The sequence below is a fragment of the Poecile atricapillus genome, chromosome 1, assembly GCF_030490865.1.
Source record: "Poecile atricapillus isolate bPoeAtr1 chromosome 1, bPoeAtr1.hap1, whole genome shotgun sequence".
Taxonomy (NCBI): Eukaryota; Metazoa; Chordata; class Aves; order Passeriformes; family Paridae; genus Poecile; species Poecile atricapillus.
In genome coordinates, this window is record NC_081249.1 from 147,804,936 (window position 1) to 147,822,680 (window position 17,745).

Here is a 17,745-nt window from a genome sequence, read left to right on the forward strand (position 1 = left end):
GGTATGGGCACACCTGCACAACCCCACAAGCTGTGTTTTGAGTCGGGCAGCGAGACTGAGGGGCTGTTACTGAGCACCCTCACGTCGGGGCCGGCGGGATGGGCGCCAGCTGTACCACACGAAAGCGTCCTCACAGTGACAGGATTTGATGCGCCTGAAGCTGTGTCAGGGAAGGTGTAGGTTGGATGTCAGGAAAAGGTTCTTCACCCAGACGGTGGCTGGGCACAGGAACAGGCTCCCCAGGGAAGTGCTCACAGCACTGAATGAGGTAAAGTCCAAGCAGCGTTTGGGCAATGCTCTCAGGCACAGGGTGTTGCTCTTGGGGTGTGCCGTGGAGGGCCAGGAGCTGGACTCGATGATCCTTTTGAGTCTCTTACAACTCAAGAGTATTCTGTGATTCTGTGACAAAATCGCTCTTGAGAACGCGCCCACTACAGGCTCCTGGGCTCCCGCGTCCCATCCAGCCGCGGAGCCCTCGAATGACAAATGCCCCCACTGCGGCGCGGGGCTTGCCCACATCAATGGACTAGAATGGCACGGCCCGGCACGGGCCCAGCGCACCCGCCCGCGGCCTCCGCCCCGCGCCGGGGAGGTGTCGGGCGGGACCGCGAGTAGGCCAAGCCGCCTATCACGGCACACGGACCCTGTGACGGACGCGCATGAGAACCAATGAGAGAAGGGCTCTCGCTAGGGGGCCGGGGCGCGGCCGCGCGGATCGCGGCCAATGAGGGGCGCGGAGGCGGGCGGTGGGCGGAGCGTCCCGCCCCCGCGGCGTTGCGCGCGGCCGAGGCGGAGAGGTGGGAGCGGGCGCCGCCGCCGCGCGCTCGGGCTGAGCGGCCGCGGGGCCGGGACGGGCACAGCGGGCAGCGGCACCGGCGGGACGCGACGCGACGCAACGGGACGGGCAGCAGCGGCCGCAGCCATGGATCACTACGACCCGCAGCAGACCAATGACTACATGCAGCCGGAGGAGGACTGGGACCGGGACCTGCTCCTCGACCCAGCCTGGGAGAAGCAGCAGAGGAAGGTGGGCGCACCCCCGTCCTCTCCCCTGACATACATCCCGTGGGGCTGCCGGGACCCGGCCCCGCCGCCCCCTCCGCTGCGGCGGGGCTGGTGCTCGCCCGGCCGGGGGCTGGCGCTGCGCGGCGTGGCGGGGCGAGGCGGCGGGGACGCGGGGGCGGGCGGGGCGGGCAGGTGATGGCGGGGCGGGGAGGGAGCGAGGGAGGTGCCGCGGCGGGTCCCCCCGCAGCAACAGATGTCGGCCGGGTCACCGGCTCCGTGCCCGCAGGTGCGGCCGGGCGGAGCGAGGACGCCGGCGGGCGGTGGCGGGGCCCCTCTGCATCCCCCCCCCCCGCACCCCCGCCGCCTCCCGTGCTCCGGCCCCGGCGGCGGGACAGTAACTGGTTTCTGGTTTGAATGGTGTGGTTTAGGGCAGGGCTTGCGCGGAGCTCATGTCCAAAAATGGTAACATTCGGCCCTTTTTTAAACCGAAAGGGTGGCGGTGGGGAGGGGAGCTCAGGAGGAGCTTCAGCCTCGCCGCTCGCTAGTTATATTTTTTTTCCCCTCCTCCTTTAAACCAAAAGCATCCTGTATTAGATCACTCAGGAATCCTAATCCCCGAAACATTTCCGTTTTAGTCACTCCATCAGACAACAGTAAAGCAGAATTTGGAACACCACTCATGCTGGCATGGCAGGGGCACTTCGGGGTGCAGCAGGCTCCCACCGACTTCACAGACAGTCACTCATTCTCTTAGGGCTCGTGTTTTGGATCGTGCCTTGCTCTCCCCTTCCTGTGAGCGGGCAGAAGAATCCCAGACCTTCCATGAGAGGGGGGATGATACTGCTTTTTTATGCACAAATGATATATTAACATATGTAATGTAGCCTGAGGTGTGGGGCTTTCTGTAGAAAGCTGGGAGCAGTTGGGAGAGCACAATAGAGAGAAGATGATTATTCCTCTTTAACCCTTCTCCTCTTCCCCTCCTCCACTTTCAGATCAAAGGTTTTCAGGTTTTCCTGTTCAGAGCTGTCTGAAATGGTGCCACTGAGAAGTTTTTCCCCTGGTCTGATGAGTTAATTGAAGGTGATAGCTATAGAGCTGCTGTCGGTGATTTCCTTGTTCAGGGACTTGAGTGCTGAGAGTAGACAGCATGAGAACTGAAGTATACAAACAAGGGCATTTACTGGAGGAAGAGTTGATAGCGTGTGAGGCTATATTTCAGCAAAGGAAAAGCGAAGAATGCCGTCTTGGTCTGGGCTGTGAGTGCTGGATGGCTTATCGGAAGTCAGAGCTCTATTCCTTTGAGGAGGGAAGTTTCTTCCTTTTCAAAAGATCTGCCTGGCTGCAATCTCTATTTCCAGTCCTATGCCTGTATCTGGCCAATATATCTAGAAACAGCTCTTGGGGCCCAGAGCGAGATCGCCAGCCTTGCTGACAGGCTGTGAAGGGAAATGATTATCATGCTGTAGGGTTTTTTGCCTTTTATGGTGCAGAGGTAAAATATTTTATATGTAGGGGGACACTGATTTGGTTGTCAGAAGCAGGAGTGGAACATTTGGACTGCACTGAAGTCTTAAGCCGAAGATTGTTGTACATGCTGTAAATGTCATGCTCTTTTGTACTTGTAAAGGAAGTATTGCCTCCTTCCAGGAGATTTTAAGTTCTCTTGGTCCTATCACAAGAGGGTGACAGAGAGCTGTTCTGTTAACGTGGGTTAGTTGTCCAGAGGGAAGAAGCCAAGAGGGAGTTTTAAGGAATGAAAGCCAACTTCTTGTGCTGGTCGACACCTACCAGTTAAATTTGATGTGGTGAGAGTTACTGTCCAGCTTGCTGGACTGGAGGACTCTATGTAGTTAAATGTCTGTCACTGGTGGTGGGACCACTTCGTTGTTTCTCTTTGTGCTGATGGGAAGCTGAAGCTGTTCCCTTCTGCAGTGGGTTGGGTGCAAGCTCCAAGTTTTATGGTGATCCACCCCTCTGGTGTCTGTAGTTAGGAGGATCAGGTCTGGGAGTGATGGCTCTTTCCAGTTGCAGCCTGTATCCCTCCCCTCCAAGGGATTGGTGATTGGACCCCAGCCCGGGCAGGCTGTGCATATATTGACAGTCTTTCTCTTCTGCTGGGGGTCTGAATGTGACCAAAAGCCCTGCTGGGGTCTTGGGACTTGCTTCCTTCAGATGTAAGGAGGTAACAATATCTACCAGTCAGAAACCTGCGAAGTGTGGTGAGGTAAAACTGTCAGTCCTTCTTACCTGTGAAATGAAATCACTGCAGTAATTAAATGTTCAGTACAGTACATGTTAGTTAATAGCTTACTGAGATGAACAGGAGAGATTCATACCAACCAAATATTCCTGTAGATTCTTTTCAGGCTCAGTCTTTTCTTGCTGAGTCATATGTTTAGGTTTTTCTTCACCTAAGTCTGATTTAAGTACTACTGAATTATTGTCATTATTATTATTTATAACACTGAGGCCAGCTGGTGAGGCAGACTTGAAACTTCGTATCTTGGGCTCTCTCTGGGAGCAAGGATAGCATGTCTAAAGCGGTGGCACGGCCAGAAATGCAGCGAGCAAATGTCTGTGTAAGAAGTGTCTGTGTCTTGCCAGCTGTTTCCACCCCAGCCCCTCATGTCCTGGCTCAGTAAGGCTCTGTAGGCTGTGGATAGCTGTGCCACATTGCTGTCCTGCCAGGCTTTGTGCAGCTGGGACTAATTGAGACTTGGGAAGCAAGCAATCTAGTAATGTTACTCAAATATGAATTAAGTCCAGCTCCCCTTCTCCTGGCTGCATGGGCTCAGCAGAACTTACAGCAGACACCAGAAGTGGGAAGATCTACTGACTTTTAGTAATGTCTTCTGCAGGAACATTATAAAGACAAGTTTGCTGAGCTTCTGGGTGCTGGTTTGCAGGTTTCCTACCTGTGTTGAGGCAGATGTTACATCTTTGCTGTCTGGAATGGTGCTTTGAAATGGGTAAATAAGCAAATTGCAGAATTAATTTCATATTTGGAGGGTGAAAGTTGGCCTTTTGTATATGATACAGAGCAGAAGCACTGGTTTCACACCTCTTCCTGCCTGCCCCTTCCTGTGGAGCTGCTGTTTTACAGTGTAGGGATAAAGTGACAGTTCCTGGGAGGAAAGCAGCTTTCCATGTGAAGCAAATTTTTCATATCTATCAGAAGTGACTCTCTAAGAGGTTTAAAAGCGCTCGTCACAGCATTGCTATTCTTAAGTAGCAAAAAAAAACCCGTGCAGAACAAATTCAGCTACTTTTCACCTGATAGAAGCCTCTGCACAATGTTTTGTGCAGGAGCAGGGTGTCTATTCTGGGGATTAAAATACTTTCTCCTTTGAACTGCATCTTGGTAGTTTGAACTGTTGAACTCATCTCAGCAGTTTCTTCTAACAACCTTTTTTGTCCCCTCTGCCTTCTCTTCTTTCCTGTCTGGAGTCAAGCCTCAAAGTAGTACTAGCCAAGGCATAACAAGATTGATCCTGCAGTTTCCCAGATTTACAGAGCAAAACCTGCTGAAAGCCATTGCAATGGACTCACCTAGCTGTCAAGATAGACAAGCTTGCCTAGTAAAAAGTAGTACATACGTGGGTGTTTAGTGGCCGAGAGATTGTCACTTGTGCCCACAAGGACATTTCTACCTCCTGATGACAAATTACCAGCTGCAGCATTCAGACTATTCCTGGTGGGCTGGTGAAGCAGCTGGGTTGGGTGTGAGGGACTAGGTGAGGCAGTTGGTGTTCAGCATGCCTGGCTTATCTTCAAAGATGAGGTGAAGGGTGATGGTGAGGAGGACAGTCTCTGGCCCCTGTCTCCTTAGCGTCAGGAATAACACTGGGGTGAAGTTGGGTTTATTTGGGGGGTGCTGGTAGGGGTCAGCCTTCAGGTCTTGCATACAGCAGGCTCTCATATGGGCCATTCTCATTTAATGAGCTCGTTGCTCAAGGTACAGCTCATTCAGGTTTATTTTAAAATCTGGCCTGAAGCAACTTTCAGCTGTAGAGCTGGTAGGGAAACTTTAAATACCAAATTGTTTTTTGACCTAACAACTGCTTTCTTAGGAGTAGGAGGCAGTGTTCATTTGCACTGTGTAGAATATAGCCATATGCAACTTTAATGCTCTAAGGAGTGATAATATTGTTTGTCTTTATTTAAAAAAATAAAAAATATAAAAAATGTGAAAAAAAATCAGATTGATTAAATTAATGTATCTTGTGCTTTATCCACTGCTGTTCTTCCTTGCCATGTTGGCATCTCTGACAATGTGACAGTAAATGATATCTCTGGCTTAGAGAACTGGACTGGTCAGATATATGGTGCTGCAGAAGCAGTGATAGCACAGACTTCAGTAGCACCTTTTCTGCAAGGAAGTGCTTACTAAGTACAGTTGTTCATGAACTTACAGAAATTTTCATGTTAGAAACCCAGTTCTCCTTAAACCTCTCTCAGTACTCTGTGCCATGTACTGCATGTGAAGATACACATAAATACAAGGGCAAGAAGAAAAGCCGCAGGTCTCATGGCCTTACTGTGTCTGCATCCCGCAGGCCTTACTGCTCTTAGGATTTGAATTTTGCTGTTCTAATCACTTCTCTGAGGTGGGGTTGTTAATGATAGAAATCACCCATTAAATAGGGCCATCATGGAAACACCCCACCTCCAAGCCTGCTGGTAAGCATGTTCTGGTCAGGTGGTATGAGTGTGACTGTTATCTCTGACAAAATGCAAAAGCCACAATCATAGATTCCTTTGCACTTGGATTGACTGTTCTCTTGTTCAGATAGGGTCTATTTTGAGAAAGGTATCTAGACTTCCAGAAAGTTACTGTTGTGGTAGCTGCTGTGGACCCACAAAAAGGTCAGATACCATTCCTAAACGGAAGTTTGCTAAAATTTTTCAGTGCCATCTTAGATTCAGCCATAAGGTAAATAAATGTGCATTGTTGATGAATGCACTGCACTCGGTTGCTTTGCTCCTTCTGTGACACTGCACAGTACTCTTCACAGTGTGGGTGTGCTGCAAGACGGTGGCCCTGATGCATCTGAGTATCCTGTGCTTTATTTCACATTGACCAGTATTGATACAGCAGCAGAATGGTGGAATTTGTAAGGATGCTTGCTCAGCTGCTCTTTTGCAGGCAGGCAATATAGGTCACCAGATATCTCCTATCTTCCAGATCAACCTTTTGTTGTTTAACATAGGTAACTTGTTGCCAGATACTTGTTTTTCAAAACATTAAACTCAAAAGTTGCTGTAGGGAACTCTGGAAATATCTGGCTTTGTAGATCAGTTATTTGTCCTTGAGTGTGGGAGCTGCCTCATACTGAGCAGGTTTCATCAGGATGTGCGTGTTTGGTTTTTTTAACAAGAACATTATTATTCATTGTAGCGTCATGGTGGATGATGAATGAGGCATGTGTGTTTTGCTGTGACTTACCCTCCTATTCAGAATCCTTTGTAAGGGGCAAGTCTAAGGAGAAAGCAGGCATAGGTTAAAAAGGAGACTGCAGATTCTTTCAGGGGGAGTCTGTAACAGATCCCAAGGATCAATTTATGAGAACATGGTACTCACCAATCTGTACTGAACTTATCCTTCCAGTCGTCTAGGGAAGCGTGAAACACCTCAAAGGCATCCAGCTACCAGCCCAGTGATGTAAAGTATGTCTGTCTGGGGAATTTCTTGCTGACTGCTTCAGGCAACCAGTTTAAATTCTTGTGCATGTGATTTAGTAGTGACATTTTTTCAGTGCATTGAGTGCAAGGGCTAGAGAGGATAACATTGTTTTCTGTCCTGACCACTTGCAGTGCTCAAAGCTTGGGGCATGTGGCATGCTACTTAGGGCATCCTTAAGTAGAAGCTGCTTGGAAACCAGTTTTATTGTGTATCAGGAGAGAACTTGTCCCCTCCTGTCCCCTTGGAAGCACATGCTTTTGTATGAGATGGTTCTGTCTGTGTATAATTCAAGTGTAACTGGGTGGTAACTCAGAATGTGGGACAGTAAATGTGTTCAGTAAAAGTGTTCATGAACACTGGAATCACACTTTTAGAAACCGTGTATGTTACAGTGGCAACCCAGTGAATGGTCCCCTTTCTTCCTAGCCCTGAGGTGCCAGCTGCTGCTGCTGTAGGCACTTTGCTCTTGTCATGGGTGCTCTGTGAGAGGTGCAGCTCTCATGCACTGTCAAGTGGAGGAGGAGCAGGGTTCAGGTGGCCTCCCCAGCCAGAACAGCCTGTGTGCTTATCTGTGCCGACTCACTGGAGTCCACTAAAAACATTGACCTGGAGTTCTTAAGGTTGGCACAAACAGCAGTGACAGAAATGGTGAAAACTTGCACGGCTGTGCTGAGGAAGGACTGAGAGTATTTTCTGTCTGGCTGTGGATTATCACTGTTGTGCCTGACACTTAGGCTGTTCTCTGGGGTGCGCTTACGCTATTGGAGAATGGCTGTGCTTTTTCTGACGATGAGGTGCGGAAAGCAGTCAGTGTAGAAAAGAGACTGGAAAGCTGTCTGGGGAAACATTGGGAAGCTGCAGAAATATGACGTAAAATGGACTGGTCTCACTTTAATATGTTGTGTCAGCCCCAGGGGCTTGCTGGGATGTGCTGCTGTGATTTTTAGAGGTGTTTTGTACAGTCTAAGAAGTGGTGTTTGCGGAGGACCAAAAACAATGTAACAGTTTGCTCTTCTTCTGTGTGAGAATATAAAACTGATTTCTTGCCATGTGAGACTGTTGGAATCATGATGGTTATCATAAGGAATGTGCTTAGCATGACTTCTACAAATCTTCTATAGCAATGTAAAACCCTGTTACCCATCAAGGCAATATATGAACTGTGTCTGACAGCAGCCAGGGTGGGAAAAACAACCTCAGCAAGAAAGGCAGTCACCTTTTCTTCACAGAGGCATACAATTTGCTCTTACTCTGAGGTTTTGGGGCTGAAGCATTGTTACTCAGGAGATTGAATCTGTGGGCATGAGTTGGTGAAGAGTGGTGAGATAGACTTGTCAGCAGCAGCAGTACTGTCTGTCTGGTATTTCGTGCCAGAAAAGCCTTCTATTGAAGTCTGTAGAACCACCCACCACTTCTTTTTGACCTCGGCACATGAGACTGACGTACAGGTTCCCAATAGTCACTCAGATCCCTGAGACAGAACGGGGGACTTCTTGGGTCAATCCAAAAAAATGCTTAGGTGGACAAAGGCATTAATATGATTAATTAAAATTAATAATATGAATAATTAAATTACTTCCAGTTCCCTTCCTGCCATTGCCTTCCCTGCTCTCATTCCCCTACTGTATGAGAGCAGAACTTGGTCATAGGATGTGGTGTGGCCTGGTGCCAGTTTAACCTCTTGGCTCCCTATTAGGCACTAAAGCAGAACCATTTTTTCCCCATGCTGGTTTCCTGTCATTGTGTCTTTGCCGTTCAGCTGGCAGTGAGTGTACCTTACTGGTAAGGGCTGGGTCAGGCCTTTAAGAGCCAACTCTCTTATGTACTGCAGCTTGCTGTCTTCGTGCTTTTACCTGCCACTGCCCTCTCTTTGCTTCCAAATCTGTGGCTGATTTGAAGCACTACAATATGAATGAGACATTCTCAACCCCCAGTGTTCTGAAACAGCTCCCATTGGCAGGGCTGGGGTATGCATGCGTAAACAGAGGAGATTTTGGTCTTTCATCCAGATGAGCCTTTGATTTGTTATTCTAACTATGTAGACTGGAAATGTGTTCAACTCTGTGGTGTGAGAAATGACAGCAAACCTGTCATTTTTCTATTGTATCAGAGCTACGATGGGAAGTGTTGGCAAGTGAAAAGACTGTGTCTTGGCTACAGTCACTACTGTGAACACCACTAACACGTGTCTCTGTATCACCTGTCTGTCAGTCAGATTGGAGTGGTTTCAGGCAGGTCTCTGATAACCAGCAATCCAGGGCTACTGGGAGCACCAGTATGGATAGTTCACAGACAGGTGAGGCTGCAGGGCAGGCTTCTTAAGCAGCAACTTTTCCCACAACCTCCTAGATTGCTTATGTGGTCAGTGGGAAGGAAGGAATGACTTGGTGGATCAGCTGATTGCTTCTTTGTCAGTCTACTTGATTTGGCAGTGACTGTGCACTGCTGCAGGGTAGGCCCTGCCCTTCAGGATAGCACGGGTGGGCTCTGCTCATGTGTCCTATGCATGGCCCTCATTTTTCAGATGGACCCTTGTGAAATCTGGTATGTGTCACACAGCATAGCGTGAATGGGCAGCTGGTTTGCTCTGTTCCTTCCATGAACACAGTGGGTGGCTGGAGAAATTTCACACAGAATACTGATGTTTCCTTTTATAATGCTGAGGATGACTCTCATGTCCTACAGAGGTGCTGAACCAAGGCCAGTTGGCAGTAGAGGAGGGACTTCTGCTTTCCATGTCCTTTGGATCAGGCAGCCAGGGCACTTGCTACTTCTCACTGCAGCATATTATGATGCTAAGCATTTGAACTTCACTGCTGCTGTAAATGGAAGTTGTACTGTTAAATCTTCCCTGCAAGAGCTAGCCCTTTAGGCCTCTGAGAGATGTGAGAGAACCATGTATGGTCTCTGCATCCCAGCTGAGTGCTCTTTTCTTCATCATGGAAAATGATGTGTACGTCCTAGAGCCCTGTTTCCTGGCCAGATTCCTTGGCTCTACAGCAACCAAGTTTCTCTTGCTACTCAAGTACTTACTTACCTGTAATCCCCCTCACACACTTTATTTAAATCTACCCTTCAGTAGTAACATGATTACACAAGTACCTACATAGTAAGTTCTGTTACTTAAATGTGTTGTCCCCAAGAAAACTGTAAAAAGTGACTCCATGGTTGAAAAAAAAGCAAGCTAATTTCTAACCTGCTAAACAGTGCCAAAAAAAGGAGGCTCTTTAAAGCTGTTTAGACCATATCTATCCCAGGCTTTATTGCAATGGAGAATACTTAATTTCCTAAGGAAAACTTTGACTGCAGCCAAAATTGATTCCAAAATTTTAAGCATATTTATGCTTCTGGGTAAGTTTCCCATGTGTGTTAGCTCGTTTGGGAGATGTGGACATCTCCCTCATATGAAATAGGGGAGAGCAGTAGCCCAGGTGCAAGCATTTGGTGGTAAGAGGAGCGTGGGGGTATGTTTGTTCAAGCCTCTGCTTGCCCCTGTAGCCCTGCTTGCATTATTGCTGTCCAAGGGGAGCATCTCCAAAGGAAGCGTTGGTCTTGGCCCCACCTGGTTCTGCACACAAAGGGAGAGACCCTGTGCTTCGTCAGTGCTTGCTCATCAGGCACCCCTTGGGAGTGGCACTTGCAGGCAGCTGTGCTGTGCAGACAAGGCTGGCTGGGTGCAGCGCTGTAGTACAGTCATGAGCACCAGTGTTTCAGTCTGTTTCAAAATGGTCAGCATGTGCAAACTTGCTGTTTCCCCAGGGTTTTGTTGGGCCGCTGGGGAACTCTGGCCAGAGATGAGACTATTTCCAGCTGTGGTGAGCCAAGTGTGAACTCACTCTGGGCAAGATGCCCAGATCCACTGGTTTTCTCTTGCCAGAAATCCTCACCCTCCAGCCAGTGATACCAAGCTCAGTTTCTGCCAGTCCTCAGCTGAAGACCTCTGAAGGGAAAAGAGGACAAGAAGGCCAAGCAGAGCAAGACTGCTGAGGTGGGGGCAAGGGGAGCAACTGAAGAGCTTGTGTAAGGGTTGGTGTGTTACCACCGAGGGCTGGCAAGAGGTACAGAGACTTGCTTTTCCTAGGGCAAGTAGAGATGTAAAGTGTCCGGTTGTGGTGCAAGGGATTGGCTTTTCTTGGTTAGGAAGAGCTACTGACCCACAGGACCATGGCATCCTGCTGGCTACCATCAGGGTAGTCACCCGTGAATGAGGATTGTTGCCTTTATTGTAGTTTCAACACACTGGGGATTTTTTTCTGTAAAGTAGGATATTGCTTTCCTCTTTTGTAGAAGGTGCCCTTCAAGGTGGGGAGGCTGTGTATCTGTAAATCTTGCCGTACTCATATCTGGGAGTCTTCTTGCCTTCCTCAGAAAAGGCATGGCTACAAAAAACTTCATCTTCCAGAGCTGGCAGTCCTTGTTGCAGTCTCCATTGGGATAGGACTTCTTGCAGAGATCCATTGGTCCAATTGCTTTTTCTGCAGACTGGTCTGTAGTTAGACTGTGAAGGAGTGAGGAGGTGTCAGGTGTGGAGGGAGCCTCCCTGCCCATCTCCTGTATGGTTTGCTGGTCCTCCCAATGCTGGCAACAATTGCTAATGAAAATAAATTTCTGTTCTTTTTGGTGAGTGCCTTTGGCTTTTGGTAGTGTGAGTGGTTGCATTTAGCTGTTTGGTTCAAGCTAGCAGGTCTCTCCTAAGGCTTTCTGAAAGGCCTGTATTCATGACTTGCATGCTGAAACAAAGCATCTCAGGCATGATACCGTGTCAGTAATTTAGCATGCACACACCTGCCTGCATCATGTCTTTTGGGTCCAGTCATGGAGAGGTGTTGGAGGACGTGGGATCAGCGCATTAGCAGAAGACCTTCTGTTCCTGCAAACACACCTCCTCCAACACTGATAATTTTCATGTGCCAACATATCATTTAGTGAGACTTTACACAGCTCCTTGCTGTTGCAGCGTGTTGCAAATAGTCTGACCCAGCCAGCTACTAACAGCCTCATACAGGGTGGACTGCTGAAATCTGTTTCTATCCTAAACCGAAAGGAATATTTCCCTCCCCTTCCTATAATGGCTTGTTTCTTTAAAGCTGTTAACTGGCCATAATCCAATCATTACTACTGTAATTAGTGAACTGCTTACAGTAATTAAAGCACTTGAAGCAGAATATCCTCTGATTGCAGAGCTTGGAACAACTTCTGCCTGCAGTTCTCTGAGAGCTAGTTACTGCTGATGGCCCAGAGGTGGGTGCAGGGTACACAGGGCAAGCCTGGCACAGCTGCCACACTGCCTCTTGTGCCAAGTCCCAGCAGGCACCATGTGGCCTTTCCAGCGCAGGGGAATGCGTCGGAGCCCCATGGATGTGAGCTGGTGTGCTAGCTTAGGGTGGTGATCTGCTGTCAAAAAGGAGCCTTCTTTTTGCAAGCTGCAGCAGAAGATGGTGGCGTTGGTGGCATTGGAGGTGTGATGTTGTAGTACTTTAACGTTTGTTTGGTTTATACAAATTTAAAATCATTGTCGCAGCAGGCTCCATGTCTCCCTGCTGTCAGCGTACGCTGTTGTCCCAATGGTCGGTGCCTATGCTCTCTCTCCACCTGCCAAAGCACTAACTTCACAGGCAATGCCAAGGCGCTTCTTCCTGCAGGGTTTCCAGGCAGATGCATCCCTCGCTGTATTCTTCAGCCACTTCTTCTCTTGGGAGCAATGAGACAGCTTTCCTGAGGGCTTCACCGGCTCTCCCCTTTATTCCCTGACAGAAAAGAAGGGGAGTGTCAGCATGTCTCTGGCCTTTGTTCCTCATGTTTACCTCCTGGGATGAAGCCTCTTGTAACTTGAGCTCTTCCTTCTTGGGAAGGAGGAGGGCCATGGTGAGGATCAAGTGTGGGCAGCTTTTGAAATGGAGGGCCCTGCTGGATGAGGAGGAGTGAGGATGGGTGACTACATGCAAGTACAGCAAGCAAAGGCTGTGCAGTGGTAAAATACCTCCTTGCCCAGCTGGCAGGCATGCTGTACTCAGAGCTGAGGCAGCTATTCATTGGAAATGTTTGGCCTGTGGTGGGGTCAGAAAAATGAAAAGTCTTTCTTGGCCTAAGGAGGAGGATTTAAAAAAAAAAGCCAACAGCAAAACCCAAACCAAACAAACACAACTACTACCTTCACCCTCAAACCCCCCCTCCCCCTCCAAAATAACACAGAACGCATCCACTCAAAACCCATTCCCCATGCAGGGCTTTTATTTTGCTCCTGAGCAACTGCTGTACAGTCTCCAAGCTTTATTCCTGTGTGGTGCTGGGCAGTAGAGGCAGGTCTGCACCATGGCCACTGGCATGTGAAATGGAGAAAAATAACTTCTGATGAGAATTTCTTCCATGTGCTCTGGATTTAGCTTAGGAGGGAAGAGTTGTTCTTAGCCCTTTGGACCCTGTTCATGTTTTCAGCCTTTATCACTGCTGTCTGTATACTTAACTTGTCCTAGAGCTGTGTGAAAGGTTGAAAATGTACTTGTTGCCATACAGGTCAGAGTGGTCAGTAAGGTGGGGAGGAAGTCCTAGAGTGCCAGTGGCCAGAGATCTGTGTGGTGGCACTGTGATGTGCCAAGATCTCTGCCTGCTGGCCTGAGCAGAGTCTGCCTATTTCTTTGCACTCTGCCTGTGCAGCTGCCTGCATATTCCTGTGCCCTTTTGCTGGGCTTGTATCCTGCAGGGTAACTGGGGAAAGGGACCTTGTTTCTGCTGTTTATAAACCTGCTTGCACCACAGAACTCTGATGTGTGAGCAAGGTTACCAGATGATGCAAGATGACAAGCACTGAAAAGAAGTGATTTTAAATTTACCTTAATTTTTGTTGCTTTTACATGTTACCTTAAAACCACTTGTGCTGATTTCAGTACATCCTGTTTGTGATACTTGCATGTAATGCACTTGATTCAAAGAAATTATTTTCGATTCCATGTTCTTCTACACTACCACCATGTGTTTGACTTCGTATTGGTTTTAGGTGCTGGCACAGCCACTGTCAGCACAGCCTGATTAAGTGCTCCCAAGTGTCTCTTCAGGACCGAGTCTAGCGGTGGGCCACCTCAACGGGGTTCTTCTGTATTTCAGTGATGTTTAGCTTTAGGTGTTTGCTTTCATTATGTCGCTACAAATTTTCTATTATATATCACTTTCCTCACGCTCTCGACTCTTCCAGGATAGTACAGCAATATTTGGTAGTGTGTTTCTGATGTGGGTGTAACCAGAGAATAAAATCACAGCATACTATTTTTTGTTAAATTTTGCTTTGAGTTTAAAACAGTCTTATAGTACTCCTTGATATCTTTTTCTACCTATATATCCCTATCCCAAATTCTACCTCCTCCTCTTCTTCCTTTCTTTTCTTGCCTCACCTTCGTTAACAGGCGCTGGGAAGGGAAATGTGTTCCCATCTTATTCTGCCATTGTGTTCAGTGATCTCATGTGCTTTGGATTGAAGATTGCTGTTCTGCTTAGGTGAGTTGCTGGCTTTCATGGTTTGATACATTAACAAAATGATGTGCTGCTGGAGAGAGCTTTTGAAACTTTTTGTTAGTAAGATTTTAATAATTACCTTTATCTCTTTCATTTAGAGACTGTTTTGGTGGTGTCACTGTCCTTTCAGTGGAAGCCCCCTTTGGAAGGGGCTTTGGAAGCCTTCCTTTGGAAGCCCCCCCACTGGGAGTGGGCTCCAGCGGCCCCTGAGCAAGCATTGCTCTGCTTCTGATTGGGGCAGCAGATAGGAGGCTTGAGGCAGAGGAGTGTTTGTACTGGGCACAGTCAGGCTGTGGAATTGAAGGTGTGTATTCAGGGTGCACAGCCCACCCAAAGGAGCAGCTCTCTAGGCAAAGAGCACAGTTCCTCATCAGTGCTGTACACAGCACACAAGTGCACAGTAAGAGGTGTCCTTTGGGTAAGCATGCCTCTGGGAATGAGTACTGTCCTCATGCTGTCATGGACAGTGAGGCATCTGCAAAGCTCACTCAGGTTTCTGTTCCACTCTGACCTTCCTGTGTGGTGGATTGGTGGGTCACGTTCTCGTGAACTCCTAACATATTTTTTTAAGGGTACTTATTTGTCATGAAGCTGCAGTGCCCAGAACAACTACCACCCTTCTGATCTTAATAGAAGATAATAGAATAAAAATATTAACTAGACATGCTTGTTTCTATGAAGCTAACCGGGATCTAATTTACCCCCCATTTGCTGCTTGCTTTGCTTCCCCAAGAAGATATTAGTGGGCAGAATATTTCACATATGTATATTCAGGATAATGCACTCCAGAGCTCTTAATGTAGTTTATATAGTGCTTATCTGCTTTTTGGCTTGTAAACTTTGCTACTTCTGCAGCCTTACAAAAGGGGTGAATAAATGTATTGTGTAATTGTTGTCTGTAAAGAGAATTCTAGAGAATTTGCCAGAGGGTGACATAAAGTATATTCAAATTTACAGTCCCTGATGATTCCAAATACCCGCCAAAATCTTGTTTCACACCTAGTTTATTTAACTTTGGCATACACGAGTGCTGAATGTTCTCCCTTCATCCATTTACTTGGGACAAGACTCACTCCAGATGCCGTTTCACAGTCTTTAGTCCAGTCTGACTGTGCTTGTCTGACACTTTTTCTCAGTTGGATGCACTCATGATCAGTACCTGAATGTGCTATGGAAAAGTGAGTTTTCAGCCAGATCAGAGCTGATCGCTGCTGAGCCTAAGGTAGAGAGAAGGAGGTAGCAGGGTGGGGGAAGTGAAGGGTAAGTTCAGAGTGGGACTGCCCACTTTAAGTGGTGACTTGTCAATGGAGTGGTCAGTGTTAGTCATGAAATCAATCCCTTTGGAGCTGCAGCGAATGGAGTGGGGACCTGGCTCCTGGCAGCTGAAGGAGCTGGAGGTTTGTACTTTATTCCAGGCTTCTGAGTACCTTTTGCTATGTTGGAAAGCAAACCAATGCTTTCCCACTTTATTTAAACCTTGCCCAAATTCCTTGAATTTTTGCAGCTTGGTCCAGGTAATAGTTCTAGTTTGCATGTGAAAAGAATGAAGTGTCAGCCAGCTCTCCATAGGTAGGAATGCAGCTTAAAACCTGCCTGCCTCTAGCAATGCAAGATGTGTGAGATTGTGGAGGGGTTTTGAGGCAGGGAATGGAAATCTGCCGGACACAAGGAAGTCATGTTGGAAGCAGTGAGACTGTGCTTGCTGCTTGACAGAGTAAGTGGGCTGAACTAGCCATAGCTACCTGAGAAACAGCTGTTTGTTCCCTCCTTTGCAAGGCACAGCCTCTACATTGCTCCCACATTTACTACTTGTGGGCATGAACTGTGAGCCAGATGAAAAATCTTAATTGGTGTTAAAATTAATTTATCAAAACAATAAGAGGAAGAAGAGTTAAACCTAGACAGCTCTCCACAGTGAGGAGCATCAAGAGAATATTTTTTCTTAGACTCTCTCCAGCTCTTTCCCCGTCTTGACTTGATGGCTCAAAGAACTGCACAGCAGCTGCTGAGCTGGGAGAGAAGCTGCTGCTGTTGCCTGTGCAGGAACATTAACTGCCTCGTGTTAGACCCTGCAGAGATTGCCAGAGCTCAGTACAACTCTCATGAACCCAGTTGCTGAAGCTTTGAGGCAACAAAGCTGCTCAGCAAGTGCAGTCTTCAGCCCTCCAAGTCTGAAAGCTCAAAACCTGAAGATTCTGCCATGCTGCTTTACAGAGTACCAGACTTCTTCCATGAACAGGTACCAGTAGTCTGATTTAAAGAGGGGTCAGGCTGCTGTAGGGAGCTTGGGGAACAGGGTTGTGCTATTGTTGTGCTATGGCTTGGCCCCTCATGCCTGGGAGCTGGTGCTTCCCTTTTGGGTTAACACCACAGGGCTGGTTGCTGCTGCAGTGGGAGTTCCCTGTCAGCCAGGAGATGCTTTGCTGTAGTGGCTCCACTGATGGGTGCCTGGCTCTTCATCCCTTATGTAATGCATAGTGCTCTGATCTGATCTGCTTTTACTGCCCTGTCACTGTTCATAGGGACATCTATTGTTCTGCTAACTGTTGCTTCAAATGTAGTTCAAAGTCAGTAGCATGAACGTGTCAGGGCTCTGTTCTGAGTTTTTCTTGGTAGACCTCAGCCTACAGCAGTCCTAAATACAGACAAACCACACAAAAAGCTGGGGACAGACTCTAAATTATCAGGGTTGGGTTCTTAAGCATCAGGAAATCGGGGAAAAAAGTGCTGGAGTAGCCTGCTAAGCAGTGCAAGTGGCGTAGCAGTTTTGGCAGCTGAGAAGGGAAGAAATAAATTCTAATTCACTTAACAATACCTTACCTGTATGCAGAAATGAGCTGGCTGCTCATGGCATGGGAGGCTTTCTAATGTGGAAATGACTAACTTCCTCTGGCAGTACCAGTGTGCTGCATAGGATGTAGGAGGTAGGATGTGAGGAGGTCCTGGGCCACTAATAAGTGTAGCTAGGCTTATTTATGTATCAAGTTAAATTTAATCTGTGAAAATTCTTTCTGAGTTGGATTGTCTGATTTCTGCAGGAAGAAAATATTTCCCTTACAAGCACAATGCTGTGTGGCCATCTGACTGCATAAGAGGAAGTAAGAGTCTTGCAAAGGTTAGGTCCTGTGTGCCTTGATAATAGCATATGTGATCCCATGGAAGGGAAGAGAATCCTGTGGGAGCAGAGGACTGAAATTCTTTACTTACTGTCTTCTAGCCTGCTGGTTCAGGTTGCTTTCTTTTCCCAGTGTGTGGTGGGTGCTGGTGTAGGGTTGTGTGGCCATAACTGTGTGAGTGTAGCTGGAGCGGGGGCACAGCAAGCGGTGCTCTGTATCGAATGCTTGTGCAGCAGCCGTGGTGTCCCTGGGAGATGGCTGGTACCTACTGTAGTGTGTAACAATTGCCTGATTGCTTGCTGAGGAAAGGGTTGGAACAACTATACCCTTGCCCTTCAAGCCCACCCACTGCTTATTCAGCATGTTGGAAGTGGGATTATTTCTTCATGGGCCACAGACAGGATCAGCTTGAGCCTCTCACTGTGGCATCTT

General features: G+C 47.8%; 1 protein-coding gene across 5 annotated transcripts in view; it reads left to right on the forward strand.

Annotated features, from left to right (window-relative positions):
• The first annotated feature begins 770 nt into the window (after window positions 1-770).
• The window catches only part of ACTN1 (actinin alpha 1), an 85,699-nt gene continuing 68,724 nt past the window's right edge, over window positions 771-17,745 (forward strand). For 4 of the 5 annotated variants that reach the window (XM_058842207.1, XM_058842187.1, XM_058842178.1 and 1 more), the window contains exon 1: window positions 771-1,027. In XM_058842207.1, coding sequence (XP_058698190.1) covers window positions 923-1,027 — 105 coding nt within the window. In that variant the 5' untranslated portion in view covers window positions 771-922. The remainder of the gene's footprint in view (window positions 1,028-17,745) is intronic. The other variant, XM_058842169.1, reaches the window with a different exon arrangement.